Below are 26,593 nucleotides of genomic sequence, written 5' to 3' on the forward strand. Positions count from 1 at the left end.
GAAATCTAACAATAGTTAGATCTTAACTCTATTTTCAGACGTTTGGGTGCTTCATATCTCAGTGTGCAAACAGATAAACATGAACTACTTTATGAACAGTGAGGTATCATGTCTACGGCAATTGCCTGTATTCAAAAGGCAAGAGGAAGTAGTTATCATTGCTTGCATCAGCCGTTGCCTTGCAATTGTGTTAGAAGAGCAAGCCCTAGGATAATCAGTGGTTTATAACTGTTTTTTCCTTCTAAAGTGTCTAATCTTTGTGTCTTCTATGTCCTGTGGTGTGATCAAATCTTGCACAAAGGCAGATAAAGTTGGGAAACAGTTGAAGAGTTTGGGAGCGCTGAGAGTTTGGAAGGAGCTATATTTGTCTTCAATCATTTTCATACTGCAGTAAATAGGCTTGGCTTTATTATTTTTCCAGACATAATGCCACATCATATTTTGCATTTCTAAGTTATCTAACATAACAACAACAGTATCTTAGATAAGGATGGTTATGAAGTCTGGCTGATAAGGGAAGACCACAGGGCATAGGCAGAATATTCTTCAAATTGAAGAAGCGGTTTTCCTGGACAAGTTAAAAAAAAATCCTAAGACAAGTCTCTCAATCCAAAATGTGCGTTTTCTTACTCATTTGTCAAAGTGGTGAACAACTTTTGAGTTTGTAACGTAAAGAAAATTTTGAGTTTGTAATGTAAGGAGAATTTTGTAAAAATCACTGGAAAAAGAAAGCACTTGTCTCAGATTCCGTGTTATATATTTGCTCAATAGACAAAGAAATGCAAATGAAATGCCTGGCTCACCAGGGGAATGTGTTCTGCTTTTCATCCAGGAGCAAGATGCGATCATTTCAAATCCCAGTGCTGCGTCACAGCACATACCATAGCGCATATCATGCCCCTTCCTCTCAATATTAAACATGCATATTGTTTGCTGTGATGGCACCATAGAGGAGTGTACCTTTATGGACCTTAATAGTAGCTTCACTCTTTTCATCATATTTTCACTCTTTTCACCCCACAGTCAGGCCACCTGCACCCCTTGGATGCCTTTGCTCCTGTAGAGCAAGGGTGTAGACAAACAAAACAGCCTGCTCCTCAGAGAAAAGTACACAAACATTGAAATGTAAAAAGAAAGCTGGGATGGCAACTTAGGCAGCTTTTAGAACGCAGAAAGCTCAGTAAATCTCATTAGACCCCTCCTAGAAATCTCAGAACTTTAATCCAGCTCTTGGACTCTGTGGCTCCAGCTGTGCTGGGCCAGCACGTGAGAGCAGCATCCTGGCCACTGTGCTCTGTGGGCTTAAGAAAAGCAACCAGAATGTGAGTTGTAGGCAGTGATGTCTCCAGTGATGTGACAGCAGGCAGCTGGGTGTCTCCACTGTTTCACAGAGACTTACAGGCAGCCGCTGCAAAGACCTACCACTACCTAATGGCCCACATGGGTTGAAGTCCTAGTACTGAGCACTATTTCACCCCAAGCAGATCTCTGCTGTGCAGCAATGCTGCAGATTTTCCTAAGGAACTGCTTTTTTAGAATATGGTTTAAAAATACCATCTTCTTTCTGCTTAAGGAGATTGTATTTATACAAACTCATAAAAACTGCCAGCAATTTTCTGTAGAGAGGAAAAGAAGGAAGGAAGAAGGCTAATGTTTGCATTAGGACTTCAGTTACCAGTGGGAAGGTCTTAGTAAGGACAAAAATGTTGGATTTGATTGCAAATTTGTGGTGGTCAGTCCAGAGCTGCTGCATGAAGGCATATTCCTTTGAATGCTGCCAGTAACAGATATACGTGAAGAACTGAGAAAACGGTAGCTGATTCTAGGACTCAAGTGTATTGTCAGCACAAAATGCGCACCTTCAAATGCCAGGAGTTTTCTGGTGCAACACAGGTGAGTTCCTTCAGCTGCAGGGAAACCGTGCTGATGGCCATCTAGAGAAGAACCTCCAATACATCTGTCCTTTTAATCTCCAGTTCAGCCTATCTGCTTGCCTTGGTGTTTCTGAGTTTACCACCTTTTAAGTTATCCTGTTTGATCTCTTCAGTTCTTCTTCATACATCCAAAGCATGAAATGCCTTTTTCACCTTTTAAATTCACCGGTAAGGAAATAAGTGACATTTTATAGGCATACTTCTAAAGAACCAGTCAGCAGCAACACTGTTTTGCCAGTTGAGTGGCACAGACCTATCCCAAAACAGGAAGCGGATTCTTACCTAAGTATTGCTGCACAGAAGTTGGTAATTCAACACTGGCAAGGTCCCATGGGTGTTAACTTGGTGTGATAATACCTGTAAGCAATAGGCATCTGGGGTACACCTGCAGAGGAGCCTGCAATCCTCATGAGAAACCATGCCTTGGTTTCTGGAAGCTTATCAAGAAAAGGTCTGAAATTTTGCCTGCCAGATAACAAAAACGAGTTAGGGATAGGTTTAAAAAAAAACCACCATATGCTTCTCTTGCCCTGAGCTGAAGTGCCAGTGAAGGACTGCAAACTTGGGAAGGACCACTTTGAGGAATGCTCAAAATCTCATGGTCAGTTAAACGATTCTGTTTATTTTTCGTCAAAACCTCAGTCCTGTTCCCATTGAGCTCACTGGCAAAACTCCCTCTGCTTCTAACATGTACTAGAACCAGCATCAACAATTTGTGCTGCCTTATACAAGCCTTGCCACAGGGCCATGTTGCTGGAAGTAACTACCTTCTGACACAGTTCCCAGAGTGGCCTGCACAATTGCTAGACTGGAAGAAACTACAGTTACAGGGAGATCTTTTCCCAGCAAACAACTCAGCTCATTTGGTTATTTGCATAGGTAGTTACAGGGCTGGCAGCCAGATATACAATACACAGTGGGGAAGGAATTAGCTGAAGGCAGAGGCTGAAATGGCTAAAGTTTACACAATGGGGAGGGAAACAAGACAAAACCAGCAGACCCCAAAGCCTTTGTTTGCTTTTGTTGTCTGTCCGCACATCTTTGGAGTTCAGCTGTGAGCACTTAACATCTAAAATTGTGATAGTATCTTGTATTTTCTTAGATTTTTTCAAAGCTCTGGAAAGGGTTCAGATGCCAAATTTAAGCCCACAGACATAAACTCAGCAGCGCCTCTTTTTGTGTTCCTGCCATACAAAACAAAGGCAGCTATATTCATAAAGAGATTTTCTTGTCATGGTGGGTGACTTCAAAAAGCATGGTCTCTCTGTACCGGGAAACAGCTGCAGCTGATTTTCTTCTCATCCTTGCACAGCAAGGGAGGAGTGGCAGCCTGGCTGGCCAACTTTAGGAGAAGAATTGGAGCAGCCAGACCCAGGTCAGTGCAGTTCAAGCCACTAATAATATTGTCTTCTTGTGTATTCAGAGAAGCTGTGGCTGTTCCCTTGACCAAGAATACAGCTTAATCACATAGAATACAGCAAGAATTCAGGTACAGCTTCCTGAAGCCACGTAGATATTTTACACCTCACAGGCAAAAAGACCCTCAGGCAGGCAGTGATCTTGCCATGCTTCTCCCAGGGCCAACACAGGGCACAAACATCATTTTACCCAGGAAGAAGGGGCTGCTTTTAAGGGTAAAATTTGTTCCACTGCACATAATATCCATCTGCAGCCAAGCATCTTCTTTACCATCCTCTCGTCATCAAGGGAGGAGAAAGGATTTCTAAAACAGGGTAATTCTGAATTGTTTAGGTGTTTCCCTTAGGAGGTAGTAAGCAGCAAGTCAGACACGCTTGTTGCCCTCCACTGACTGAAAATCTGCTCAGTTTACTCAGACCCAGGAGCCTACACAGTAGGCATTTCAAGTAAAGATAGATGAATCTCGCCTACTGCTCCATGAACGCAAAGCCCAGCTCACTGCAAACATGAATTCAAACTTTTCCAGGGTCAGCCCTGTCCTTGTAAGGTGCTCAGGGAGCCAGTTTTCAAGAAGAAAGCTGGAAGAAACGAAACTAGCCTCTGTTTTAAGGAGATTTATCTTCCACAATGATTTGTCAAGCTGGAGTACAGCAAAGGGTGAAGCCAAGGCATGTGTTCCTGTGACCCAGTTACCTTCAGGAAACCCAAGCAGGACAGAGAGGATTCTGTCTTCTACCTACAGGAGAGCAGCTGAGCATTAAGACATAGTCACCCATAATTAATTTATTCCTCCAAAGGATAGTTAATAGCAGGTTTTTTTGCTGCAAAGTAGCAGCCTAATATTGGTGCTGATTTTAATTAACTAGCCAATGGGAGACAGGATGGGCTGAGGAGAGATTTCATACAAAAGTTAATTAATGCTCTGACCTAGTTTAAAGTGTTGCTTAAGTGGAAATTGGGGGGAAACTGACATCAACCAGTAATGGATCTTTTAGCATCCGTATTACCGGTTCTCCCATGTGATCCACAGCACTTAAATTAGCAACCTAGATGAAATTAGTGAACGCACAAGAAATATGGAAGTAGTTTCCAAGGTAAACATAATTACTTGTTCATGAACACACGGGAGTTAGAAGAGGAAGAAGCCCTTCTTGCTCCAGACAAGCACTTGGGTTTTGGCTGAGCTCAGCTCAGGGCGTGTGGTGGGTGGCATGGGCTGTGCTGTTTAGCCAGGAGGCAGCTCTGAGTAGCACCAGTCTGGCTGAACCGTGTGGTGGGACCGAGCCAGTGCCCAGCACATGGGAGCAGGGCTCAATACCTTTGCTCAGTGTTACTTGTAAGAGCTGTACTCCTGGGGGACAGTTACTTTGCACCTTGTGGAAAATGCACTGGGTTTACAGAAGCATCCTGATAATAACTCATTATCTCTTTAATGAGACTGTAACCGTCTCTGGGTTTTTAACTTTTGTCCTTCCTAGATTTGTTTTAATCATATGTCTCTTAGATTAATACCTTTTGCCTTCATTTATTTTCCCAGTCCTGAATATAAGACACTTCAGGATTTTATTTAATCTTTTTGTTTGGGAAATAAAATATAGATTTATCTTATTGACCATCTGTAATTTCGTCATATGAAAGCAGATTTCTCCACATCTCTGAAAACCCAAGGCCCTCTAAGATTCTTGCCTTGGGCCCACAGCTATGTATAACCACCAAATCACTTTTGCAAACCAATGCCAATGAATGCAGGACATTGATTATTGTGTTACTGTTCTTTAAGGGCTGTGTTTTGCTTGGCACTGCCCCTGTCTTGAAAAGTTAGCTGTATGAACAGGCACAATAACTGCACTGTGGGAGAAAGGACATTTTAGTTCACTCCTATTTCACAAGCAGGAATCTGAGGCACAAGGTCATGAAATTACTTTACCAAGATCACAGTAGTGCAGTCAAACCATCCCATCCTTTGCCCACTCCTCAGCATTACATCATACTCTCAGCTGGCAAAGTGCAGTTCGGATTATTGCAGTTGGAAGGGCACAAAAGACATATTTTTAAAACTAGTGTATCAGGTTAACTACAGTCTTGTAAGAATCTCTTCCTTTTCATAAACAGCTTCAGCAATGTGGTTGGGAGTCACATCCTGTACCCAAATTCTGTGAAATGTTGACTCGCCAGGCAAGCAGCTCTGTTTGAATGACTTTGAATCACTAAATCACTGAAGCAAACTATTATCTGGCAGCTGAGCATCACATCCTTGTTTAAGTCACTCCATAGATAAGCGACAGCTTAAACACTCTACTAGTGGAGCCTCACATCCTTTTCTAGGTCACTTCACAGAAAAATGCATAAAGTTCCTTCTGCGCAAATCACAGCCCAATGTTTTCTTGGAAGTCTGAGGCGACTCCTTCCTGGGAGGCAGGAATTACACTCTTGGGATCTGACTTCTCCCTAAAATGCAGCCCAATCCTCAATAGGGAATTTGTTTACACCTTTCTGAATCCTATTAAAACCCTTTTTTGTCGAGGATACACCAAGTATTTCTCTTCTTTTTCTGCAGGAACGTGTAAATAAGGCATGCTGTCCAGTTGGCATTCAAAGAATACCAAGACTGGAAAGGTTTAATGAATTGTGGCCCTGCCTTTAGTACCTGCTTTGGTTAGGGGAGGTAGGTTCCTACCAGAGAAGGGAGGCCGCATACAGCTTTCTTAAGAAGTTAATCAGTGTTTATAAATAGTCTTGGGCTTGGGAGCGGCTTTAGCTCCTTGCTGCTGGGATTTTGTCCTAAAAGACCAATGGCTTTCAAAGAAAAGCCTGAAGATCTTAGGTGCTGAGTCATGGGTGGTAGGCTGCCCACCTTCAGTTACCTATTTTACTCTTTTATTTTAAATATCGCTGCTGTTCCCTTTCCCCTTGCTGTATTGAATATTCTACCATTTAATCTAGTTGTCCTCCATTTCTTCCCTAATTTGAGATGCTCGTGCTGCCTGCTTCTGGTCCCCTTCGCCCTTCTGCACTGGGAGGTGGCTGAAGACCTAAGCTGTGCTGTGTGCCTGTGGTAGCCTTGGTGTGAGCGACATTCAGCCTGTGTTCTGCTGTGCTGCAAGACTCCTGTCTTGCATCTCTTAGGGCATGTTTGATTTCTATCAGCTCCTTCTTCCTGGCCTCTGGAGGCACAGAAGAGGGCCTGGCCTTTTGTAGGGCCCGGCTGATCCCTTCTCCTTGAGGCTGCGCACAGCTTCAAGCACAGGATTAAAGTCATGTGGGTCAGCGTGCTCCAGCCATGTCTAAAAGGCAGTGCTAGTTCTGATAGCTGTTGGCTGCCCTCAGAGGAGGTGATGTGTCTGCACTAAGGCAACCGTGACACAGTGTTGTTGGGCACATTCACTTTTCGAGGAAGGTTTTGCTGTGGCAGCCGCTCTCCGAACAAGACACCTTTCACCTGCCAGGTAGGTGAGTATGCTGCTGAAACCTCTTCTCCATGGTGCTGCTGATGTCCTACCTTTCACATCCCATCTCTCCCATTGGTTCCTGCCTGCACACTTGCACACTCCTCCTTCCCTCTCAAGAAGGGCACCCCATGAGCTTTGTCACTAAAACTGGGGAGTATTGAGTGGTGGTGTCCACACCCATATGGGGAATAATGCTCTCACTCCTTCTTCCATGAGTATTTCTCAAACAGTGGACCTTTGCCCCATGATGCTTGTTTGGGCTTAGCTCCACAGTGGTCTCCTTCAGCATGTCCTTGCACAAGATTTCTGTGAATATGCCTGAGCTGACCTCGTCCTGGAAAGAGACATCCTTCAGTGATGCTTCTTGTCTTCATCACAGGCTTTATATTTTATTGTTTACATGATGATGCTTGATGAACCTCTTAGCTCAAAGAAGTACTATCTCCCACCCCTCCCCTCCGTGAGGGATGCAAAGGAACTGAATAGGCAGCTGCCAAGAGATTCCTGGCACAGGACCTTGCCCTTGGCACCCTGACTCAAGGCACGTGATTGCTTGGCTCTGTCTACACGCATCCATTTGCGTGGATGCTACGTGGCTTGTTTGCAAATACTGGCGACTCCAGCTGAAAGGTGCCAAGTGCTCACAAGCATCCAGCAGGATGTTGTTGGTGACCTCCTTTGTGAAGAATGTCTGATCATTGGTGCCAGCAACCAAGTCCTGGCATGACCACAAGGCAAAAGGACAATGTAATAGTAGCCTCCAACCTCTTGAAGGGCAGTTGAAAAGATGACAGAGCCACACTCTTCTTGGTGGTGGCAGATGGTGTAACAAGAAGCAAAGGTCACAAATTGTGGCTTGGGAGGTTCAGGTTGGATGCTGGGGAGAAACTTCCTGATAAGGAAGCGTACAGCCCTGGGACAGATCACCAGAGGGCTTGGGGGAACCTCCATCCTTGGAGGGAGTTCAAATATCTGCCAGGCAAAGCCGCAGCTGACCTGATTTAGCCCTGGCAATCATCCTCTTCTGAGCAGGAGGTTGGAATAGAGACTTCCAGGGGTCCCTTCCAACCAAATACTCATAGGATGACAATCTCGCCTGTTGGCATCTGCTGCAGGAAGACCTAAGGCAGAGCCTGTGGATTTGTGACTACCAAGTCTGACGAGCCCAGTAGTGGGAGGAAGGAAGAACCCAAATGGCAACAGATTACCAGCTGGCTCCCAGGCAGCTCGCATGCTGTTCCACCAGCAAGCAACCCTTCTGGCCTTTCTCTAGACACAAGGCAGCTGCAAGGACAGTTCTGTGCTCTGAAAACACCCCTTGCAGCATGCGATGTGCGAGGGCTACGAGCAGACAAGATACTTGCCCACTTCTGATGCTATCTATCATGAGGGTACAGGGCAGAGAAAGAGCTAAAGAGCATCATGGTCAGTGAACCTGACTTTCTGTGCTACTAAGAAATCAATATGAAAGTCTAAGTGTTGATTAAAATCAGTCATATGAGTCTTACCCTCCCTGTCCATATCTTTCCCAAGTCTGTCCAGTACCTATAGATGCAGACCTGCTTAAAGTTTGTGCTGGCCTTTAGCGTGTGAACTTCTATAGTTTGTCAAGGCTAATGACTACAATAATTCAGAAGCTGTGTTACCTCCAGAAATATAATACCATTCCTGGAGGTATGCAGTACATTGTCTAGAGCCTATTCTGGGCTTAATTTTGTCCAAAAATTGTGTTTAAATGTGTTTTAGAAAATAGCTATTAGATTACATCATTATGGATTGCTCTTCTTTTTGGCATTCAGTATAATGAATCAGTGGTCAGTTATTTCTTGGCAGGAAAGTAAAATGACTGTCTTGAACCATATTTGAAAGAAAACAGCACGTACAACCTAAAAGATTAATGGGCAAGAGACCATGTAAACAATATGTCATCTTTTTTTTTTTTTTTAATTTAGTGGGGGTGGTGTTATGTCTTAATTTAAAGTGTGCTAGGCCTTTGAGGAAGGAATTGGAGCACTACAGAAGCAGGATGTGTTACTGGGAGGCAGTTGTATGCCTGTCCTTGGTTTTGGGAAGATGGAACCTTATGTGTAATTTTAAAGGCTTACAGGACACAAAATTGTATTTTCAAAGGGAAAATTCAGATTAATTCTGCATCTTGTAGTTACACAGGGGAGCTGGATGGGCAACTGTTATTAGTGCTAATGTAAAAGTGTACTGCACTTCACTTGACTCAGGGGCACATAAATGTACCATTAGCACTAAAAAGTTGCAAATTAATGAATTAGTATTCTTGCTTTCCTGAATGAGGTAATGTGTTTCTTGCTGAGAGAGAGTGCTAGATGACAGGAACGAGTAGCAATCTCTGTATGGTGATTTTTTGTCTCTCTGATCATACTGCAGGTGAGAAGGGCGAATCTGGGCAGCTATTTGGGATCAATTCACAGCCTTCAGTGCAAGGGGGTTGCTGGCACCAGCTTTTGGACTGTGAAAGTCCATCCTTTGCTCATTTCTTGGCCCAATGTAGCTGTGTATTTTCTGGAGCAGGCATCACCGCCTGTCACCAGGAGCACGTGGCCCTGGTTGGAACCTGTCTGTGCTGCTTCAGCAAGCAGTCCCTGGCCGTTTTAGGGCAGAAAGGGCAGGTTTGGCCATGTTCTGTTGCCTGCCCTAGGGTTTGCCCTACCCTGTGACAGTTCAGCAACTGTCTCTTAAACTTGGCTGTTGCAGTTGAACCCAAAGTGTTTGGTTTGGGGTTTTTTTGATCCCTTCTTTATAGCAGTCTTTATGATCCACTTCCATGCAGGCCATGTAGCATGGATATCCTGAGCCATGGTAAATGCAGGGTCTAAGCAGGACTACAGGGTGTGAGCAGGACTGCAGGGCTTTAGCCCCTGGGGGTTTGCTGACCAGAAATGGCCCAGCAAGAGCACTTGGCTGGCAATCGTTTAGAGACATCATTGCTGTGCTGAAGAGTGAGGTCCTGCAAGATGCTGGAGGTGAAAAAATGGTTCCCCTGTGCCAGCCAGCTTCTTTCCCCAAAGCTGGTTGTGCAGCCCCTCTAACCCTGTGTGCCACTTCTAGCACTACACAGTGAGATGGCTTAGCTGACACAAAGCTTACCTGCTGGGGAGGGAGAAAAGTTGGGCTGGTGGTCCTGCACACTGAATTGACTCAGCCGAGGGGCTTGGGGAACACTGCAGTGGGTGCAAGGGACAGGGTGAGACTGCTGGTTTTGGTGGGAGCCAGCTTGAAATGGCACCCAACAGCCCAAGGACCATGATGGAGGGGGCTGAGGTGCAGCCAGGAATGGAGCAGTCTCATGTAAGAGACAAATGTGAGGGTACAGCCCTCTACCAGCTTGTCATATTACCACTACCCCTGTTTAAAACTGGAATGCCTCGTCCACTGCGACCATCCCCATGATCTCTTTAGACCTGTTTTGCTCCTTATGACTCGGATTTCCCTGCTAAACATGAATGGCATAGAGACTAGCACAAGCCCTGGTATTTGCAATACACATGGAGAGGAGGTATATACACCCCTACAAACTACACAGTAGCTCTCAGTGATCAGACACCCCATCCAGTAAGAAGCATGAGACCTGCTACTTGTCTAAAATTTTTTTAAAGCCAGAATTTTTTTTCTCCCCCTTGCCAGTTTGGATTGAAAATTACTCAGGCACTCAAGGAGACATCACTGTGTTATCTCCCTGTGGAAGGAATGTCTTCTTTGTGCTGCCATTAGGGTTAAACTTGGCTTTGGATGATGTGCTCCTACTAATATATGTGGGGGTCTCTTACACAGAAGCCCTTTTAAGGGGCATTAAGAGTTGTCAATAGAGCTTTCATTCATTTCTGAAGCCTTCTTTATACTGAAGTCCATGAATCATGCCAGCCAATGCTAGCTTGAGCTCTGGTGGCCAATGGTTTCAGTGCTCCACTTAAAGCTCTGCTGGGAAAGTGTCATAGATTTTTAAGTTTTATCACATTATCCTAATTTTTCACAAGATTTTAGATGGATTTTATATTTACATAGAGAGCATCTCTTCTGATCCAGTCACAGTTTTGGACTTCAGATCTAGTCTGCGATTTTAAATTGTGGCTCATAGACTTCTGGATGCTTTTCTTAAGGCAGGATTTCTAAAGGGAAACTTTTCCCAGAATCTCTCAATGCTAACAGGGAGTTCCCAGCAGGGACATTCCAGTGTTATTTTGCATTTTTGTGCTGCTTCATGTCTGGTTTAGTTGTCTTTCAGTCCTTAGTAGTTCCTCAAGTTTGTGATTGCAGTCTCATTTAACATCCTTTGCTATGGAAACTTGTATTAGTGCCAGGGAACGGCTAAGCAAATGCCAGTGCAGAGTTTAAGAGTGGGAGGGAAGCATCATGAGACATGATGTTTATGAGGGAAGTGGAAAGTGGAATTCCTCTAACGTAAACCCAAAAATCTGCACCAGTACTTCCATTATGTCAAATTTTTCTACCCGCCCCCCAGCCTTTCTCAGGTTCCTATGGCCTTGCATTTTTGTTACCCTAAGTATCTAAATAATTTCTTAATTTATCCAGGAAATGAAGGGATTTTCTAAAAGAATAATGAGGATATTGTAAAGAAAACAAAGCTGTCTTTGCCAACACTATCCTCTTCCTCAAAAACAGGTGAACAGGGACCGGAAGGGGGTAAATGGAGGCAGGGAGGATGCATGTATTGCCACAGCAGTGGTCTTGCAAGAATCATGTTGCTGTTTAAATTTCTGTAAAGTGAAACATGCTGTGCTCTAAAATGACAAGATTTCTTTCTGATCTATGGGAAGCTGCTGTTATTTAGTAACTCCGGGTTCCCCTGATGGTGAGTTGCTATTAAATAATGTGAGTCATGGAAATTACAGCTCTGTGGAGATCCGATTCTGGTGCCTGGCCCCCATGTGCCCATGTGTTACCTACCAACTGAATGCTGGCTACCTAAGGTGACTGATTTAGGGCAATATGGTACTGGTAGGTGGAGTGGCTATTCCAGAGAGCAGCTATTCTTCAGACTCAGTGACAGATCCCACCAAAATGTTAAATATACCATTGCTCTGATTTCTGATTTAAAAGGTCAAATGGTGGTAAAAATACCTACTTGGCACTTCTCAGCTACAGACATGCATGGTTTGGTTATGACAGTTTTGCCGTAGTAGGCACAACCACTAATACACTGGGGTGAGGGACTAGCTTGCTTTGTGGACATTGTGACACTGGAAATAAAGTCACAGACTTTCATGTGGCCAAAGAAGGAACTGGACAACCTCTCCCAGCTTCAAGTGACTTGAGTTGCTGTGTGTGGATCAGAACTCCAGCTGGGGAAGCAAACAAGTACTTCCCACCATAGGATAAATGAAGAAAGAAAGGTACATTAGCTCTAGTCAGAAGAAACCACAGTACAAAAGTAAAAATGGATAGTGTAATAGAAACCATTCTAGCCCTTGCTTTTTGCATTAAAAATAGAAAACACCTATGCTCTGTTTAAATACAAGTTTCAGTAGTGATTTGGAGGCCTAAATGCAGTTACTTTAGTCTCTTAAATTACTAGTTGGCTAGTTCCTTGTTGGTCTTCAAATACGTGTTACAAATCTCATGGCTTGCTTGTCTGTACTGGTGCTGCTATTTGGAATGAACTCTTGGCTTGAATCTTTCAGACTTGCGGCAAAAATTGTGATGAGCAGCACCTGCCCTCTGATGCTGAGCCCTGAGTAACCTGGGTCAGAACAGGACTAGCTGGAGTTTCTGGGTTATAAGCAAGCCTTTTTGTTCTTCTCTTTGGTGTAGTTGGGGAATAGTGTTTTTCTTACAGAGATTTATTATTGATGCTGTGATCATGCATTGAAAGCCCCAACGTATACTGTTTTGCTTTGAGATCATTAGCAAGAAGCTGCTAAGCTTACTTTTGTCAGGTTGAAAATATATATATGTATGAATTATGTATAGAAGTTCGTTGACTCTAATAGCCACTTGAAAAAGTGCAAACTTTCCTCCAGAATGTCTGCATTCCAAAAATTCAGCATTTCTTCTCAGTTCAGTCATCATGAGACTTGGAAACATTTGACTTTGATCTTCTGAGTTGGGGTATGAAAGCATCGCAGTGCAATGGCGCAGTGACTGGCAGCGTGGTTTGGTCTCTGCGTAACTTCCTGGCAGAACTGTGGTGCAGAAGAAGCAAAGGGCTGCTGTCTTCTCCACCTAGAAAGGAGATCTGTGTGAATTTGAGTGCTTGGGATCCATCACAGTTGTCTGCATTAGGAGGAAAACTTGGTAGTAACAGCCTGATAGGGTTTTGTGGGCTTGTACAACAAGCCAAGACAGTATGTCATAAACACATATGCTCAGGTAGCCAAGTAGCAGGCAGACATATCCTGCTTCCCAGTTGTTTCTAATGCCTCTAAACGCTAACACCCCCGTCTCTCTGTTATTGGAGAGACGCTGCGGCTTGCCAGGTCCCAGAGCTGCCTGTCCTTCCTTGGTTTTGGAGGCCTGATCAAAGCAGAGCCACAGCCAGCTCAGGCTGCTCAGGTTTCAGGCTGTGCTCAGGCTCTGATATTTTTTCCCCCCAAGATTGGGAAACAAAAAAAGTGGTAAACATGTTAACAAACATTTGGCCTGTTGCTGTCTTGGGATCAGGGACTTGGTGACAGCTAATGGAAACTTCAGAAAAACAACATGCAAGCCCATGTTACAGAGGACTTGAGATTCCCTCCTGGGGCAAATAAAGGGTGACAAACTCTTTCATTCCTGATCAGGTGATCCCTTACTAAAAATCACAGTTGTATCCGTGTCTGGGCACACTTCTGTTTCCTTTTTTATATAAAGAAGGGGTGCAGAGATTCCCCTGGCAGAGGAGCAAGGCACTGCAGTTAGCCGTGCTTCATCCAAGCCTTTGTTGGCGTGAGCTTGGCCGGGGTGCGGAAGAGGTGCCCATGCAGAGGCAAGACTGTGCAGAGCCAGGGAGCCCCTAGCAGGGTCCAATAGGGCTGTCTGCCTGAGCTGGGGGCAATCAGAAACTGACAGCAGGGACAGGAGGGAAAGTCGTGAGTGGCTTGTGTGATGCTGAGAAGAGAGGGCTGGTGCTGGGAGCTGGTGCTGCTGGTCCAGCACGTCACTGCAGTTGGTAGATTTCCATCAGCAAACTTGGATTTTTTGTGGAGGAATAAAGGGTTCTCCCTGCTCCCCCCTCCCCTGTTTTTTAGGGGGAAAATTTGAAAGTTTGAAGTTACAGTTGAAAATACAAAAGGAATATCTGCCTGTCTGTCAGCCTAACATAGCCCTGAGGCAGGTACGTGCCAAATTCTTGTCGACTGCACCCTGGTTTCAAAAGTGCTGAGAGGCCCAGAGCTTGCAGATTGCAGCACCCTTGGAAAAGACATCTCCACCCAAGGGAATCGGCTCTGTTCCCAGAGTAAAGTGAGGCAGTGACTGAGTCACTACAGCTTTGATTTTTCTTTTTTTTTTTTTTTTCCCCATTAATTTGGTGTTTTTAATGAGACCTCTCTGTTCCCATGCCTGCTTAGGCCAAACTGTCTGTAATCCAGTCAGTAGAATATAAACTGATGCAATGTAATGCAAATAAAACAGAGCATTCAGTACCAAGAAATGGTGAGCATCAAAAAACCTCCGAGTAAGTAGGCATCAGGCAATCTCTTAAAAATAGCTAATCTAAAAATAACAGATAAGGGAGGGAGTTCTTCTGTAAAGCAGTTAAGGAGCTTACGTCTGGAAACTAAGGACAAAGACCAGCGCTCTATCTGCAATGCACCTTTGCTTTTAGGCAATATATAAGCCTTAGGCCAGAGGGCAGGGTCTCTTCTGTATCTGTTCAGATGCAGAGCCTAAGGCAGTCTTAGTCTGATGCTTTTACCAAAGGAATTCAAGGCCATCCGCCAGCTGACTCAGGAACACGGTGTATGAAATTGTGCTCCAGCAGGGCAGAGGTCTTGTGGGGTTCTCCTGCCTCAGCCCAAGTCCAAAACGTTTGTAATCCTCTCCCAAGCTGTGTCAGCACTGGCAGTGGAAAAGCAGGCTAGGCAGCCGTGGGTATGTGCCAGCCCTGGGAGCTGCACCGCTCTTCCTGCTCCAAAAGGTATAACAGGGTGGGATCTCTGTAGTAATTGCAGGCCATGAATAAATGCAACCAGGACACCAGAAATACTAGCCTAAAGCCAGCAACAAGGCTCCAATCTCTTCAAACAAAAAACACAGTTGGCTTCAATCTTTCAGTAGCAGCGGGAGCTTTTGGAGCTCTGAGGATTGAAGCTGGAGGTGTGATAGCCTGGTGTTCGTTTTGAGGTGTTCGTGTAGGTTGATTGCACAATAGTATGCTCTCAGCGTTGATCACGCTGGATCAGGGTAGCTCATGTGAACACTTACAAGGAGGCTGTCACAGACAGATGGGAAGATGAGTTTTTGCATTAATGTATCACTGACAGCTTTAGCTTTGCTTCCCTCATCATCTCCAGGCTGGGGCACAATTTCCTTTGCACTTCTGCTCTGGTGACAGCTCAGAAGAGGAAGGCGCAAAACCACTCTTTTACTGCTGAATAGCCCAAAGCAAAAGGGTAGCAATGGAGAGAAGTCTTTGCTTTCCTTATGGTGTAACTGCTAGGCCTGCTGGGGAAACCAGCAGGCCTTTGTAAGCATTTCACAGCTCAGGAAAGAGTACTGCCCAGGTGGAGTACTGGAGAAAAGCTGGAAGCCAACAGGTCTCAGAGCACTTTCTTGCCACTTTCTGTCAGCAGCACATCTGCAGAGAGTTAGAGCTCAGCAGTGCCCCTTTCATGTAGGGGCACTGGTACACGCCTGGCTTTTGGTGGGCTTTAGTCCTTCAGCTGTGACTCTGCCAGAATGCAGGCACTAGAAGCGGGCATGACTTGAATGGACCTTAGCAGAGGGCCAGAGTTTAGCAGCCGTAACTTCATAAAAAGAAATTATGGGAAAAAGTGTAACTACTCCAAAATAATATATGGGGCAGGTAATAAGGCTGTCACCTCAAATCAGGATACATTGAACAGGCTCAGAATGGAGCCTCCATTTTAAGTTATAAAGATGCTCTCCTAGAATTGTTGTGTGAAATTAATACCAAAGCCATTGTCAATCCTATGCCTTATGAATGAGAACTCAGTTAAAGTAAAATGATATTCTGAGAAGCTCCCTGAAGCAATACAGTGGAGAGAACTGCTGGGGAGCAGATAATGCCATGCTCTCTGGCCTTCAGTTTCACTCCATTCATCATAACCCCGCTTGCAGGATGCCAGCCTTCTAGATGAAAGACATGACTCTTCTCTTTATTTTGAGCCTGGCTTCTAGAAGATACAAAGCCAATGTGGGTGTGCTCATCTCAAATTACTTTTGAACTCTGATTAAATCTGATGGATAGGTAATGACCTCAGAGCTGATGTGATTGCTGTAACAAAAGTAAGTCTGTTACTAGACAGGGGAGAGACCCCTAGCAGTATAGAAAGTCAGTAAAGGTGGCTCAGCCCTTAAGCCCTAGAGGACTTATAGTGGAGAGAAGTGCATGAATACTGCAATTGACACTTCTTGCTGGACCTCCATACTGTATCAGGCTATGGAAAATCCAGGCAAGAAGCTAGACTTTATTTCCTGTTCTCCTGGGAGTATTTACTTCAAGCGAGGCTGGAAGCTTCTTTTGGAAATTCCCTGAAGGCCCAACAGCATGAGAAAATGACAAATCCTTGGTGGATATGTATGTGTGTATAGACATATGTAGGTGCAGCTGTAACAATTTCCATCCCAGATCCCAGGCGTACAAGAACTGGGAACTCGGACACACGGTCCCTGCCAGAAATAAAGGAGTCCAGTTGCTGCCTGGTATGTACGGTGACAGAGAAGCTGAAGAGACTGTAGATCACTTGCTTCATAAGGTAGAAATAAGAATGAAAGGGAATAAACGGCAAAGGCTAAATCAATACTTAAAGGGTTATTTTGCCCCACAGAGAGGCTGCCTCTGCTCTTCCTATGTGCTTCCTTCATCACAGCTGCAAAGTGCAGGATTGCCGTCGGGCAGCAGCTGTGGCACAGGCACAGGCAGAGCAATTAGGATGTACAGAATCACTGGGTAGCAGGAATGCAAGGGAAGAGCATGGGTGTGGAGGCTTAAATAGAAATACTTTGCAAGAGGGGAAGTCTGTAAGAAGGAAATACAATGCTAGTTAAGACAGACCCAAGTTGTGCTTAGGTGCAAGATGAGAGTTAAGTTATAGTGTGCTTCATGTCTATCCTTGCATCATATAATGCTTTTGTTTTATGGTTAGTGAGCATTGATGCAGAAAAGCTCTTTGTAGGGAGGAAATGAGGCCCCACGGAACCCTACGTCTGCATCCACTGTTCTAAAAGCTTAAACAGAACAAAAATAATAGTGTCAGCAGCCTAAAAAACTTTACCTCAAAGTGGAATCAAGGAGCAGCAGATGCGAAGGGAGTAGCCCAAAAAAGAAGAGAGGTAATATCAGTCAGAAGGGTAGGAGCCATTCTGTGCCCACTCCAGCAAAGGCTCTCAAAGGAGAGAGGCACGATTTGGACAGGGCTGTAAGAAAAAAAATTGGCTCCTGCTGGTCCCCAACATTCACATTTTCAAGCCTTTACAACAGAAAACTACTTTTTGGAGAGAAACTTCCTCCTGAAATCACAAAATTCTTAGGCCTGTTATTAATACATGAACTGGCTACCATGATTTCATGTAAAGTTTAGAAGTAGCACCTTAAAAAGTCAGATACTGCTGGCAGACCCACAGCAACAGCTTCATGGGAGGGGGTGGGGGCGAAAGGCAATTTACTGGCATGTGGTACAGCAGAAATAACATTTGGTCTTTTAAACTTCCTGTACCGTAGGGTGCTGATTGCAGCAAGTGAAAGGCTTAAACTCCTAGTTAATGAAAGAGGAAGCAAAAAGCATTACTTGTCTTATAGCCAGGAAGGAGAAAACCAAGAATTTTTTGGATGCCTGGCTGATCCACCCTTTGTAATGCAGATGACTGCTGGCTGTTCGCAACCTTAACCTGTCTTGAGGAGAAACACAGTTACCAGGGCAGAGCTTACAGGGTTGGGGTAACTTGGAGATGCCTACTTGACTAAGCATGAGAAAGACAAGTAGGACAGCTTATACGTTGACCTTCATGTTAGCCAGGAACCTGAATCAGTGGTAAGTGCTCTGTGATAGTTCAGTCCAAACTCTGCAAGGCGTTAGCCCCGCGTTACCTCTGTCTGGAGATAGTAATGACAAGGAGGGCTATTTCAACCTAAGTGGAACTGACCCTTTAGAGGGAGGTTTGCTGGTTTGAACGATTGCCTTTGAAGTGGCAAAACATGAAACGCACAATGTCTTTTTGTGTGGTCCTGGAGACTTAACTGCAGCACGTCTGGAAGGACTAGTAATACCTTTCATCTGACCAGCTAATAAATCTGAATAAATCAGTGAGGTTTAGGGCAACCAAACGCTTTTTTGGGGGGTTGCATAGGTATGGTTTGGGATTTTTTTCCAAGTAAGCAAGTGTATTCCCTCAATTGTGCTAACCCAGGTCCAGCCTTGGTAGGAATCAGGATGGATAACACACCTCAACCAGGGAGTCTGGAGACGTTCCTTGTGTGTCTGCTGTCATAATGCAGCTTTTAAGTCTTTTGCCTCTGCAGATGAGCTGCACTTTCCATGCTGAACTATGGTGTGCACACAAAGGACACAGCTGTAGGTTGAAGGGACGATGATCATGCAAAAAGTTAAGTGAGAATGCCAGGTGTCTCACCTTGTGTGGGGCGGTGGGGTGGGAGAAGAGAGCTTTCCTTCCAGCCTTCCTCTACCCTTTGCTGTCTGCAGTGCCACCAGCAAACCTCAGTGGTCTGGAAGGAGTGGAGATGAGTTGCCAGTTGCAGTTTCTCATCTCATGGGTTTGAAGAGCTGTTTCTCACAGTGGCTCACCTGAAGCCTGAAAACACTCATTCTTGGTGTAACTGCAAGAGGTTTTTTCCAGAGCAAAGGCTGCTAAAGCACTGTCTGCAGGGCTTGAGGGGAACTTCAGAATGGGAATCCAGTACAGCCTGAACCTCCATCCGTTTTAGTAACAGCCTCTAGAGCTAGGAAGTGAAATGCATGTGAATAATAATTTAAATATATGGATTTTCTTGCTTGCTTTCAGTTTTGAGAAAAGGGGCTAGTTCATTGTGGGGAGTGAACTCAAAACACTCAAAGTATGCAGACTACAAACTTTGATTTAATAATTTCTATTAAACAACAGAAAATTTTTTGTATCAACAGTGAGAAAATCAATCTTGTTTGTGTCTCCTCAGCATCTCTTCTGCCCTGGGCACTTCCTGTGGAGCAGAGGCTATTCAGCTGTTACTTTGTTTTCATGTACTAAATTCACTTGTAGCTGTTGTGAAAGGAGGAAGTGAGTAGACAGAGTTGCTGCCCTGTGGTGTGACAGTGGGAAAGGACTGAAAAGACATGAACTTGCTAGTTCTGCTGTTTATGAAGACAGACTTTTTTCTTCATGTTATTGTTACGTTTTTAAGATGGTAAGTTGGCAGATATCCATTAGCTTCAATGACATGAAATTGTACAGCTTAAGACTCTGGTCTTGAGACTGTCAACACTCTGAAAACTGACACTGTGACAGAGCTGCAATAGTCAGAAAGTGTATTTCCTTTTCCCCATGTGTGACCCTCAGTAGTCTGATCTTTGGTAAATGTCAAGTGTGGGGTTTTATTCTGTGTTTCCTGGCTCTTGTGTATCTTCTTCTTTAACCAACTTCAGACATGGCTGCTAGCATAGTTTTATCATGTGCTAACTTTAACATGCTGATAAAAAGAAGGAGCACAGCACACACTTATAGTCTTGCACTACACAATGTAGGCAAATGTAATCTCTTTGCTGATAATGCAGTCCATAAGGAATAAAGGTAAAGAATGTAGATTACAGTGGCAGGGGGACTGGGGGAGTGCACGGCTTTATGAGGCAGGCACAGGACCTCTCCCTTCTGGTGAGGGAGAGGCGGAAAATGAAACAAAGATCTGGTTGTCCACCTAATATGACAAATAGAAACTGGTAAGCTGTAGGTGTTTGTTAATAAGCACTATGGCTTCCTTGTCAATTCTGCTTACTGGAGCTTGTTGCTTTTCCAGGACCCAGCAGTACCTACCAGTGGTATTCCCCACTGCCGGAGCTTTTCTAATGGGAAAGGCTCCAGATTATCTGGTGGGATGAAATCACAGAGATGACTGGTTTCTGGGCGCTGTAATATCGCATGTGCTTCCATAGCTAAATAAAGCAATTCTGCTGATGTTTTGCATTCCCTAGCCCCACTCCCTGGAGCGAAATGAAGCGCTGTGGTGCTGCCTTCCAGCCTGTAGAAAAGGTGCCATCCCACTCCCCAGAGGGGTGGGTAGTTCTTGGGGACAGGCAGTGAATGGCAAGAGGTAGCCTGGCACTAGAGCAGTGTCTGGGATTAGTTACAGCCCAGGAGGTAGCCAGGTTCGCATCTCCACATGCTTGGTGATCCCAAAAGCCCAGGCCTGGCTTGAGGGAGGCTGTAAATGCAAGGCAGAGGCGTAGCTGCTGCACCTGAAAAGCAGACTCAAAGGCCCTCCCTGTGGGAACCTTTCCCAGCTTGAGCCAGCTCACCTGGGAGAAAAATGAAGCCCTCTTGGCTTCCACAGGACTTCAAATTTATTTTCTTCCTTTTAATGACTTCCTTCTAAACACAATAATTTGCCACCAGTACTTTTGCAGTCCCAAGGCTCTTGGAAAAAACGACTAGCTCTCTCCCAGTCTCAGCAGCAGCGTGCGTGCCAGGGAGCGCAGCCAGCTCCCCACTGGCAGCAGCCTGCCCAGCGGCCGGCCGGCAGCCCTCCTCCCCGGCTGCTCGCCCGACAGAGAGGGGCTGCCCCCAGCCGCCGCTGCCCCGGCACGGCTGGCTGTGCCATGCTTGGCAGCAGCACTGCGCTATATTCTCTTTGCTGGGAAAGCTCTGGCGTGTCCCGGAGCACTCGCTGCACCCCTATGAGGAGGGTCAGGATGTCTGTGCCATGGCTGCCGCCCTGGGGTCCTTGTCACCGTGCCTGCTGCTGCTGTTGCAGCATGTGTGCCACGTGCCTAGGCAATGGGTATGCCCCAAATTCAGCGCAGTTTGTATCCTACTTCCCAGCAGGATTTGTGATGCTTTCATCGTGCTGCCCATTAAACTCCTTGGTGCCATGTTACTTAGCTATATTTTAAACAAATCTGAGCACAAAGCTTAGGCCAAGTGGACTCTCTAAAGTTGTTAAAAGTGATGAATGCAGGGACTTCTAATCGAGGAAGTCAGCCTCAGGAAGGATGGGAAACTAAGAATGGATGGGGAAAAGAACACCCCTGCCTGAAGTTATGCAGAAAGAAGCCTCTGAGTGAGGAAGTTTTCACTGCAGGAGGAGGCCACAAGTTAATGAAGTGTTGCCACTGACAGAAAACTGGTTGAAAGTAGGATAAAGGTAATTGTGGGAATGGGAGACCGTGACCTCTGACTCAAATAGCCCCCTGAGAGAGGGCAAACCCCGGTGGGGGAGCATGTGGAGTTCATAAGAACCAGCAGTGCTCTCTGAGGGTCAGTGCTGCTTTGCATTAGAACTGAGACACGTGTATCCTGCCCTACGTGTGAGCGGCCGACACCCTGAACATGCGCACAAAACATGTGATGCCCTAAACGCGTGTACGGAACACGCAATGCCCTGAACATGCATATGGAACGTGCGATGCCCTGAACGTGTGTACGGAACACGAGACGCCCTGAACACGCATACGGAACGCGTGCCCTCCAGCAGCTCAGAGCGAGGGCCGGGCCGCGATGCCCTGCACACGGTGGGCTGCAGGCAGAGCGCGCCCGCCGCCCGGTGCCGCGGTGGAGGGGCACACCCCGGGGCCGGTGCCCAGCAGGACGGCGCGGGCACCCCGCTGCGCACACCGCCCGCGTTGCCCTGCCCTGCACAGCTCTGTGCGCCTGCAGCCCACCCACCTGCTCACCTCCCACCTGGGAACAGGGGTTATCTTCCCTCCAAGCCGCACTATGCGGTTTGCAGCCGGCGGACCCGGCGCAGCCCTGTGCCCGCCGCCGCGCCGGGCCTCGGGCCGGGGCCGGGGCCCCTGGGCCGGGGCCGCCGCGCCCGGCGCTCCATACAGCGCCCCCCTCGGAACCCGGGGAAGTGACACGGCGTTAACGCGCCCGGAGGAAAGCCGGGCTAGAGGCAGCTCTGCCATCCCGCGGCCCTCCGGTATTTGTGTTTTCCTCCTCGCGTCTCTCCGCACACCCCGCGGCTGCCGGCCGCTGCCGGGGTGGACCCGCCGCCCGCGCAGACGCTCTGGCCGGCGGGGCCATGGCTGGGTCCGTGCCAGCGCGGTGCCCGCGCCCCCCTCCCCGCCCCCGCAGCGCCTGGCCCGGGCCCGCCGCGGCCGCCCGTAGCCCGCACGGCTCCGCCCGCGCCCCCTCGCCCCCCGCCGGCAGGGGCCGGCAGATGCGCCGCGGGAAGGCCCTGCCCGGGGCCCGGGTCTCCCGGCCGGCAGCGCGGCGGCGGGCCTGAGGGGCCTGGTCGGGCCTGAGGGGCCCGGGCGAGCCTGAGGGGGCCTGGGCGACCCTGAGGGGGGCCCGGGCGCTGCAGCCGCTTTTCTCCTCAGGAAGTGGCAGTGGGGATGAGGCGAGGCGCGGGGCTGTGGAGGGGCCTGCCTGGCACCAGGCCTGTGGGGGCTGCCCCATGGTTTTTCTGTTTCCTTTTGCAAGCGGTTGTTGAAATAATGTCTGTCTCTGCCTGCAGGAAAGGGAAACGGGACCGGGAGGAAGAGAACCCTCTCTCCAGCAGCCCCACAAAAGCAGCCGGTAAGGCCAACACCCAACACCCTCCACCATGGTGGTTGCACGTCACCCAGCAGGCGTTTGGGGGTTCCTGGGAGCAGCGCAGTGCCAGTGGTCAAGGGTGACCCAGAGGAAAATCCGGTTTCCTTCCAAAAATATGTGTCCTGGTTGCTCACTGAAAATAGTGAGGTAATGGCAGAGGGTGGGGAACAGGATTTGGGTTTCGTGGGCCTGTGGCTTGCTCCACATGCCGGGCTGCCTTACCACACATTTCCTGGTCAAGGTTTGACAGCACAGGCTATCAGTGCTGGCGTCAAAGGATGGCTAGATAAACCTGTTGGGGGAATACCTGCTCGTCCACAAGAGGGAGTGAAGGCTGCCAGCTATTACTGGCTTCTTTCCTTTATAGGTTTTGAGTAAACAGCCCACCTGACAGCTTCTTCTGAAGAAAATCTTGGGTTTATTTCTAGTGTACCCACCCCTTTGCAGGAGGTCTTCATTGCTGTCAAAAGATTCAAGGGCATTACTAGATGTGCTGTTTCAGATTCCTAGAAAAAAGCTTTTCTCTGTGCCAGACCCAACAAACACCAGTATATGTGATGAATGACAGACTGTTGACGATTGGCATATGTGCTTTGAAAGGTCACACCGTCCGTCAGCCAGATCAGCTGATGTGAAGCATGTAAGTGACCTGTTTGTTTCATTCCAGCAGGCTGGGACTAACAAACCATGAAGGAAGAAGGAGAGGATCCTGAAACAGGAACAGACTGTTTGCTCCTGGACTCTGTCCAAGGGGACTGCTTCAGCATCCGTGCGGTTCCCAGGTATGGCACCAAGTGTGGCTCTTTCATATGCCTGAAGGCTCAGGGCTGAGCTCATGTCTTGCTTATCCTCACAAAAAAGTCTTGCCATCAGTTCTGGGAACAGGACTGCCACATACTTGACTTAGGAGGACTAGAGGGAGCTGTTCCAAGGGAATATTTGATTCATCACATGGCTGCACATGTTGTTAGCCCTGTCAAGGCAATATGAGGAAGGAGGCCAGCACAGGCAGCTGGCAGAGATGGCCAGGATCACAGCAGCCCATATCAATGACAGCCTTAAGCTGCTGTGATACCACATCAGCAGCTCCTCTTGCTATAATCTCCCATTTGCTCTTGGTGGGATAGGTTTGGTTGGGGTTTTGGTATGGTCTTTGGGGTTTTTTTCCAGACCAAGGACTGAAATAGGCATTTTTGTTCTTTAAAATATCCGTGTACTTAAAAAGTAGCAGAAATCATGAAAACAGTATTTGAGGAAAGTTTCTCCTTCACTGTGTTCCTTACTCACAGATCATTTGTGTTTTGGGACATGAAAAGCAATGGAGGAGGAGCTTCCCCCTGCAGTGACTGTTGGGGAGCAGAGGGTTTTGTACTTTGTTTTGGTTTTAACCTTCCACTCTGCTTTTCCTGGAAGCTTTCTGTGAATGCATTGACCTTGCTTGTCACTCTGAGGCAAAGCAGCTGGTCTCACAGCCAACATCTCCACTCTGCTCATTAGTGAGTTAGCATTGTGAAGAGGCCAGAGGTGCATCTTAGCTACAAGTTTACTCAAGACAGAAGCACCTAAAGAATGGTGTTGACTTAAAAAACAATCTGCATGGGGGTATTTACTTCATTTTTCAGTATTAATCCCTTCTAGGGTTTCCTTTGGCCCCTGGGACTGTGACATTCCTCACTGATAGTACCCCTGAGATAAGAGTGTATTGCCTTCTTCCTTTTACAGAAGAGGAAATACATGTGAGCCTGCAAGGTCCCAAGCCGTTGCCCAACCACTCCATCTGGTTCCTCTCCTACCACTCTTTACCAAAATAGCAGAAGGATAGAGCTGGTGGAGGGGGCAGCCATAATCTGCTTTTTTTTATTGCATATAAGTAGGCAAAACCGTTGAAGGAATAAACTTGCACAAAAGCTCCTGGATTCTCTGTTAAGAGCTGGGGACTAAATTCACATTTCACAAGAAACACTCTTGTTCTGTCCATGTTTTTTTTTTTATGAAAAGCTTAAATCTGTTACTTGAATGAGGGAAGAAAAGATGTCAGCTCACATTTACCCCACTCCGTCTCCATCAGTGCATGGTGGGTGTTGAAGTGAAGCTCCTGCTTGAAAGTCTTTTTGGCATAAGGCCTTGCAGTAAGGAGTGGGTCAGCCTGGTGTTCCTTCACTGGTGTTGCTGGAGGTGTGAGCTGGTGTACAGCAGCGCTCTGCCCGGAGCCTTTACTGTTGGGGAGAGTCTCAGCTGCATCACAAGGGGTTGTGCAGGGTGACTAAAAGCTAGTGGCTGAGGTATCGGGGGAAAATTAAGAGTGTTTGGGGCTCTTCTGCATCTTTTCTTGCAGATGGCTTTTCTTGAGAACCCCTGTTACTGAGTCAGTGCTAATCATGCTTCAGCCCGTGGATTCCTGTTTGCTCTCTCCATCTGTCCTTCTGTGAGCTCCTGCCCCCCCAGGTTTGTGCCTTTCACTCCTCTTCTGCCCCAGACACTTGTGTGGCTGTGCTTGAAGCTGTAGGACTGGAACACTTCGGTTTCATGTTCTCCAAAAGAGTTGCCCATCCACTGTGGCCCTAGATGTTTAGCTGAGTGGCACCAGCACTGTCCTGCTATCCACCCTGCTGTGTGTTCCTGCCCTCAGCAGTGGTGGATTGGTTGAGGGAGCTCAAGAGAAGGATGTCAGGATATGGGGATGCTTCAACCGCAGCTTACCAGGGTGCTGTGCACAGGGTATAGAACACAGCTGCCCACACAGGAAATCCTTGCCATCCCTGTGAGACTGAGATTACCAAATTACCAAGATGCTTCTTCCTTCTGCTAGTGAGCATGATGAACTTCATGAACAGAGCCAGGAGAAAGGGGTTTAACTTGTGACTTCTAGAAGCTTTGGTAGAAAGGGACCCTGTAGAACATGTTTCCTTTCAAATTGCACACATAATATACCTTGAAGGGAATGAATATACTTCATAGCTTTCTGGTTGTGGGGCCTGAATCTGTACTTCTGGGAAGTCTCTAAGAAATCTAGATTTCTTGTGGACTTCTAGTTATCTTGCTTAGGGCTGAGGCCTGTTGTCTATGAGTTTTGCTGTTGTTCTTCCTTTACACCTTTAAATTTCCTCTTACTTTCTTAAGTGAAGTAAAAGTATGCTAGAACAGCTTCTCTCAGCTCATAAAGCAGTGCAAAAATGTCAGATCATTTGTGTTAACTTCTGCTTAGTTTTTCATGCTCTAAAAACTCAGCTCAGTTACATTTGTGTCTCTGCAGTGGGACCATGGAAGGAAAGGAGATGCCACCAAGTCATAACTCAGAGGAGAGCACAGTATTGGACCTACCCTTTGTTTGTGATCTAGCAGAGTGCTTTCTGCCTTCACACAGCTCTGAAAACAGTGAAGAGCTTTTCCTTTCTGTGGATACTTTTCCCTCTCCACCCACAGGTAAAAGCTTCTGCCTCTTTACATGCTCTTTTTCTTTAGCCAGTGCATTATCTATTTAGGCAGTGTGTCATTTGACTGAGTAACCACAGCCTGATGCTGGTGCATCTGCATGTCTTAAAGCACAGTTTACCAGAGCTACGGTCTGTTCCAGCTTCACAGATTCCGTGTGAACTGAATCGATGAGGCCCAGGAACTAAGAGGATACCATCAGCTGCTAATGTTTTGACAACGCTGTTTCTTCCTGTTTAGTGTGTTCTCAGAGGAAGAGAGTTACTTGAACTAACCCACAGAGCAATCCACCAGACTTTAGTAGGAAATACTGTCTCAAATTGCCATAGTCAGTAAAAAATGTTTTTAAACTTTTCCTTATGTTCTTCATGTGCTCATCATGTATCTCCCAAGCATGAGCTAGGGATGTGGCCTCTGTATTCCTTTACTTTAGAACTGTAACAGTGAATGTTTGCTTGTGCTAAT

The 26,593-nt window shown here is 46.6% G+C and overlaps 1 protein-coding gene and 1 long non-coding RNA gene across 14 annotated transcripts in view; one reads left to right on the forward strand and one right to left on the reverse strand.

Annotated features, from left to right (window-relative positions):
• The window catches only part of CHGB (chromogranin B), a 112,051-nt gene that overhangs the window by 13,735 nt on the left and 71,723 nt on the right, over nucleotides 1-26,593 (forward strand). For 3 of the 13 annotated variants that reach the window (XM_055810057.1, XM_055810055.1, XM_055810060.1), the window contains 3 exons: nucleotides 22,617-22,678; nucleotides 23,364-23,478; nucleotides 25,950-26,119. In XM_055810057.1, the coding sequence (XP_055666032.1) occupies nucleotides 23,384-23,478; nucleotides 25,950-26,119 (265 nt within the window). In that variant the 5' untranslated portion in view covers nucleotides 22,617-22,678; nucleotides 23,364-23,383. Of the gene's footprint in view, nucleotides 1-19,333; nucleotides 19,353-21,964; nucleotides 22,190-22,616; nucleotides 22,679-23,363; nucleotides 23,479-25,031; nucleotides 25,142-25,949; nucleotides 26,120-26,593 lie in introns of those variants that run through there. The other 10 variants (XM_055810059.1, XM_055810064.1, XM_055810066.1 and 7 more) reach the window with 9 other exon arrangements.
• On the reverse strand, nucleotides 12,226-21,962 carry LOC129784869 (uncharacterized). The gene is made up of 3 exons (XR_008748055.1): nucleotides 21,839-21,962; nucleotides 18,584-18,911; nucleotides 12,226-13,015 (listed from the first exon to the last, which is right to left on the reverse strand). It is a non-coding gene; the product is annotated as an uncharacterized LOC129784869 (long non-coding RNA).

Source organism: Falco peregrinus, chromosome 7 (genome assembly GCF_023634155.1).
Source record: "Falco peregrinus isolate bFalPer1 chromosome 7, bFalPer1.pri, whole genome shotgun sequence".
NCBI lineage: Eukaryota > Metazoa > Chordata > Aves > Falconiformes > Falconidae > Falco > Falco peregrinus.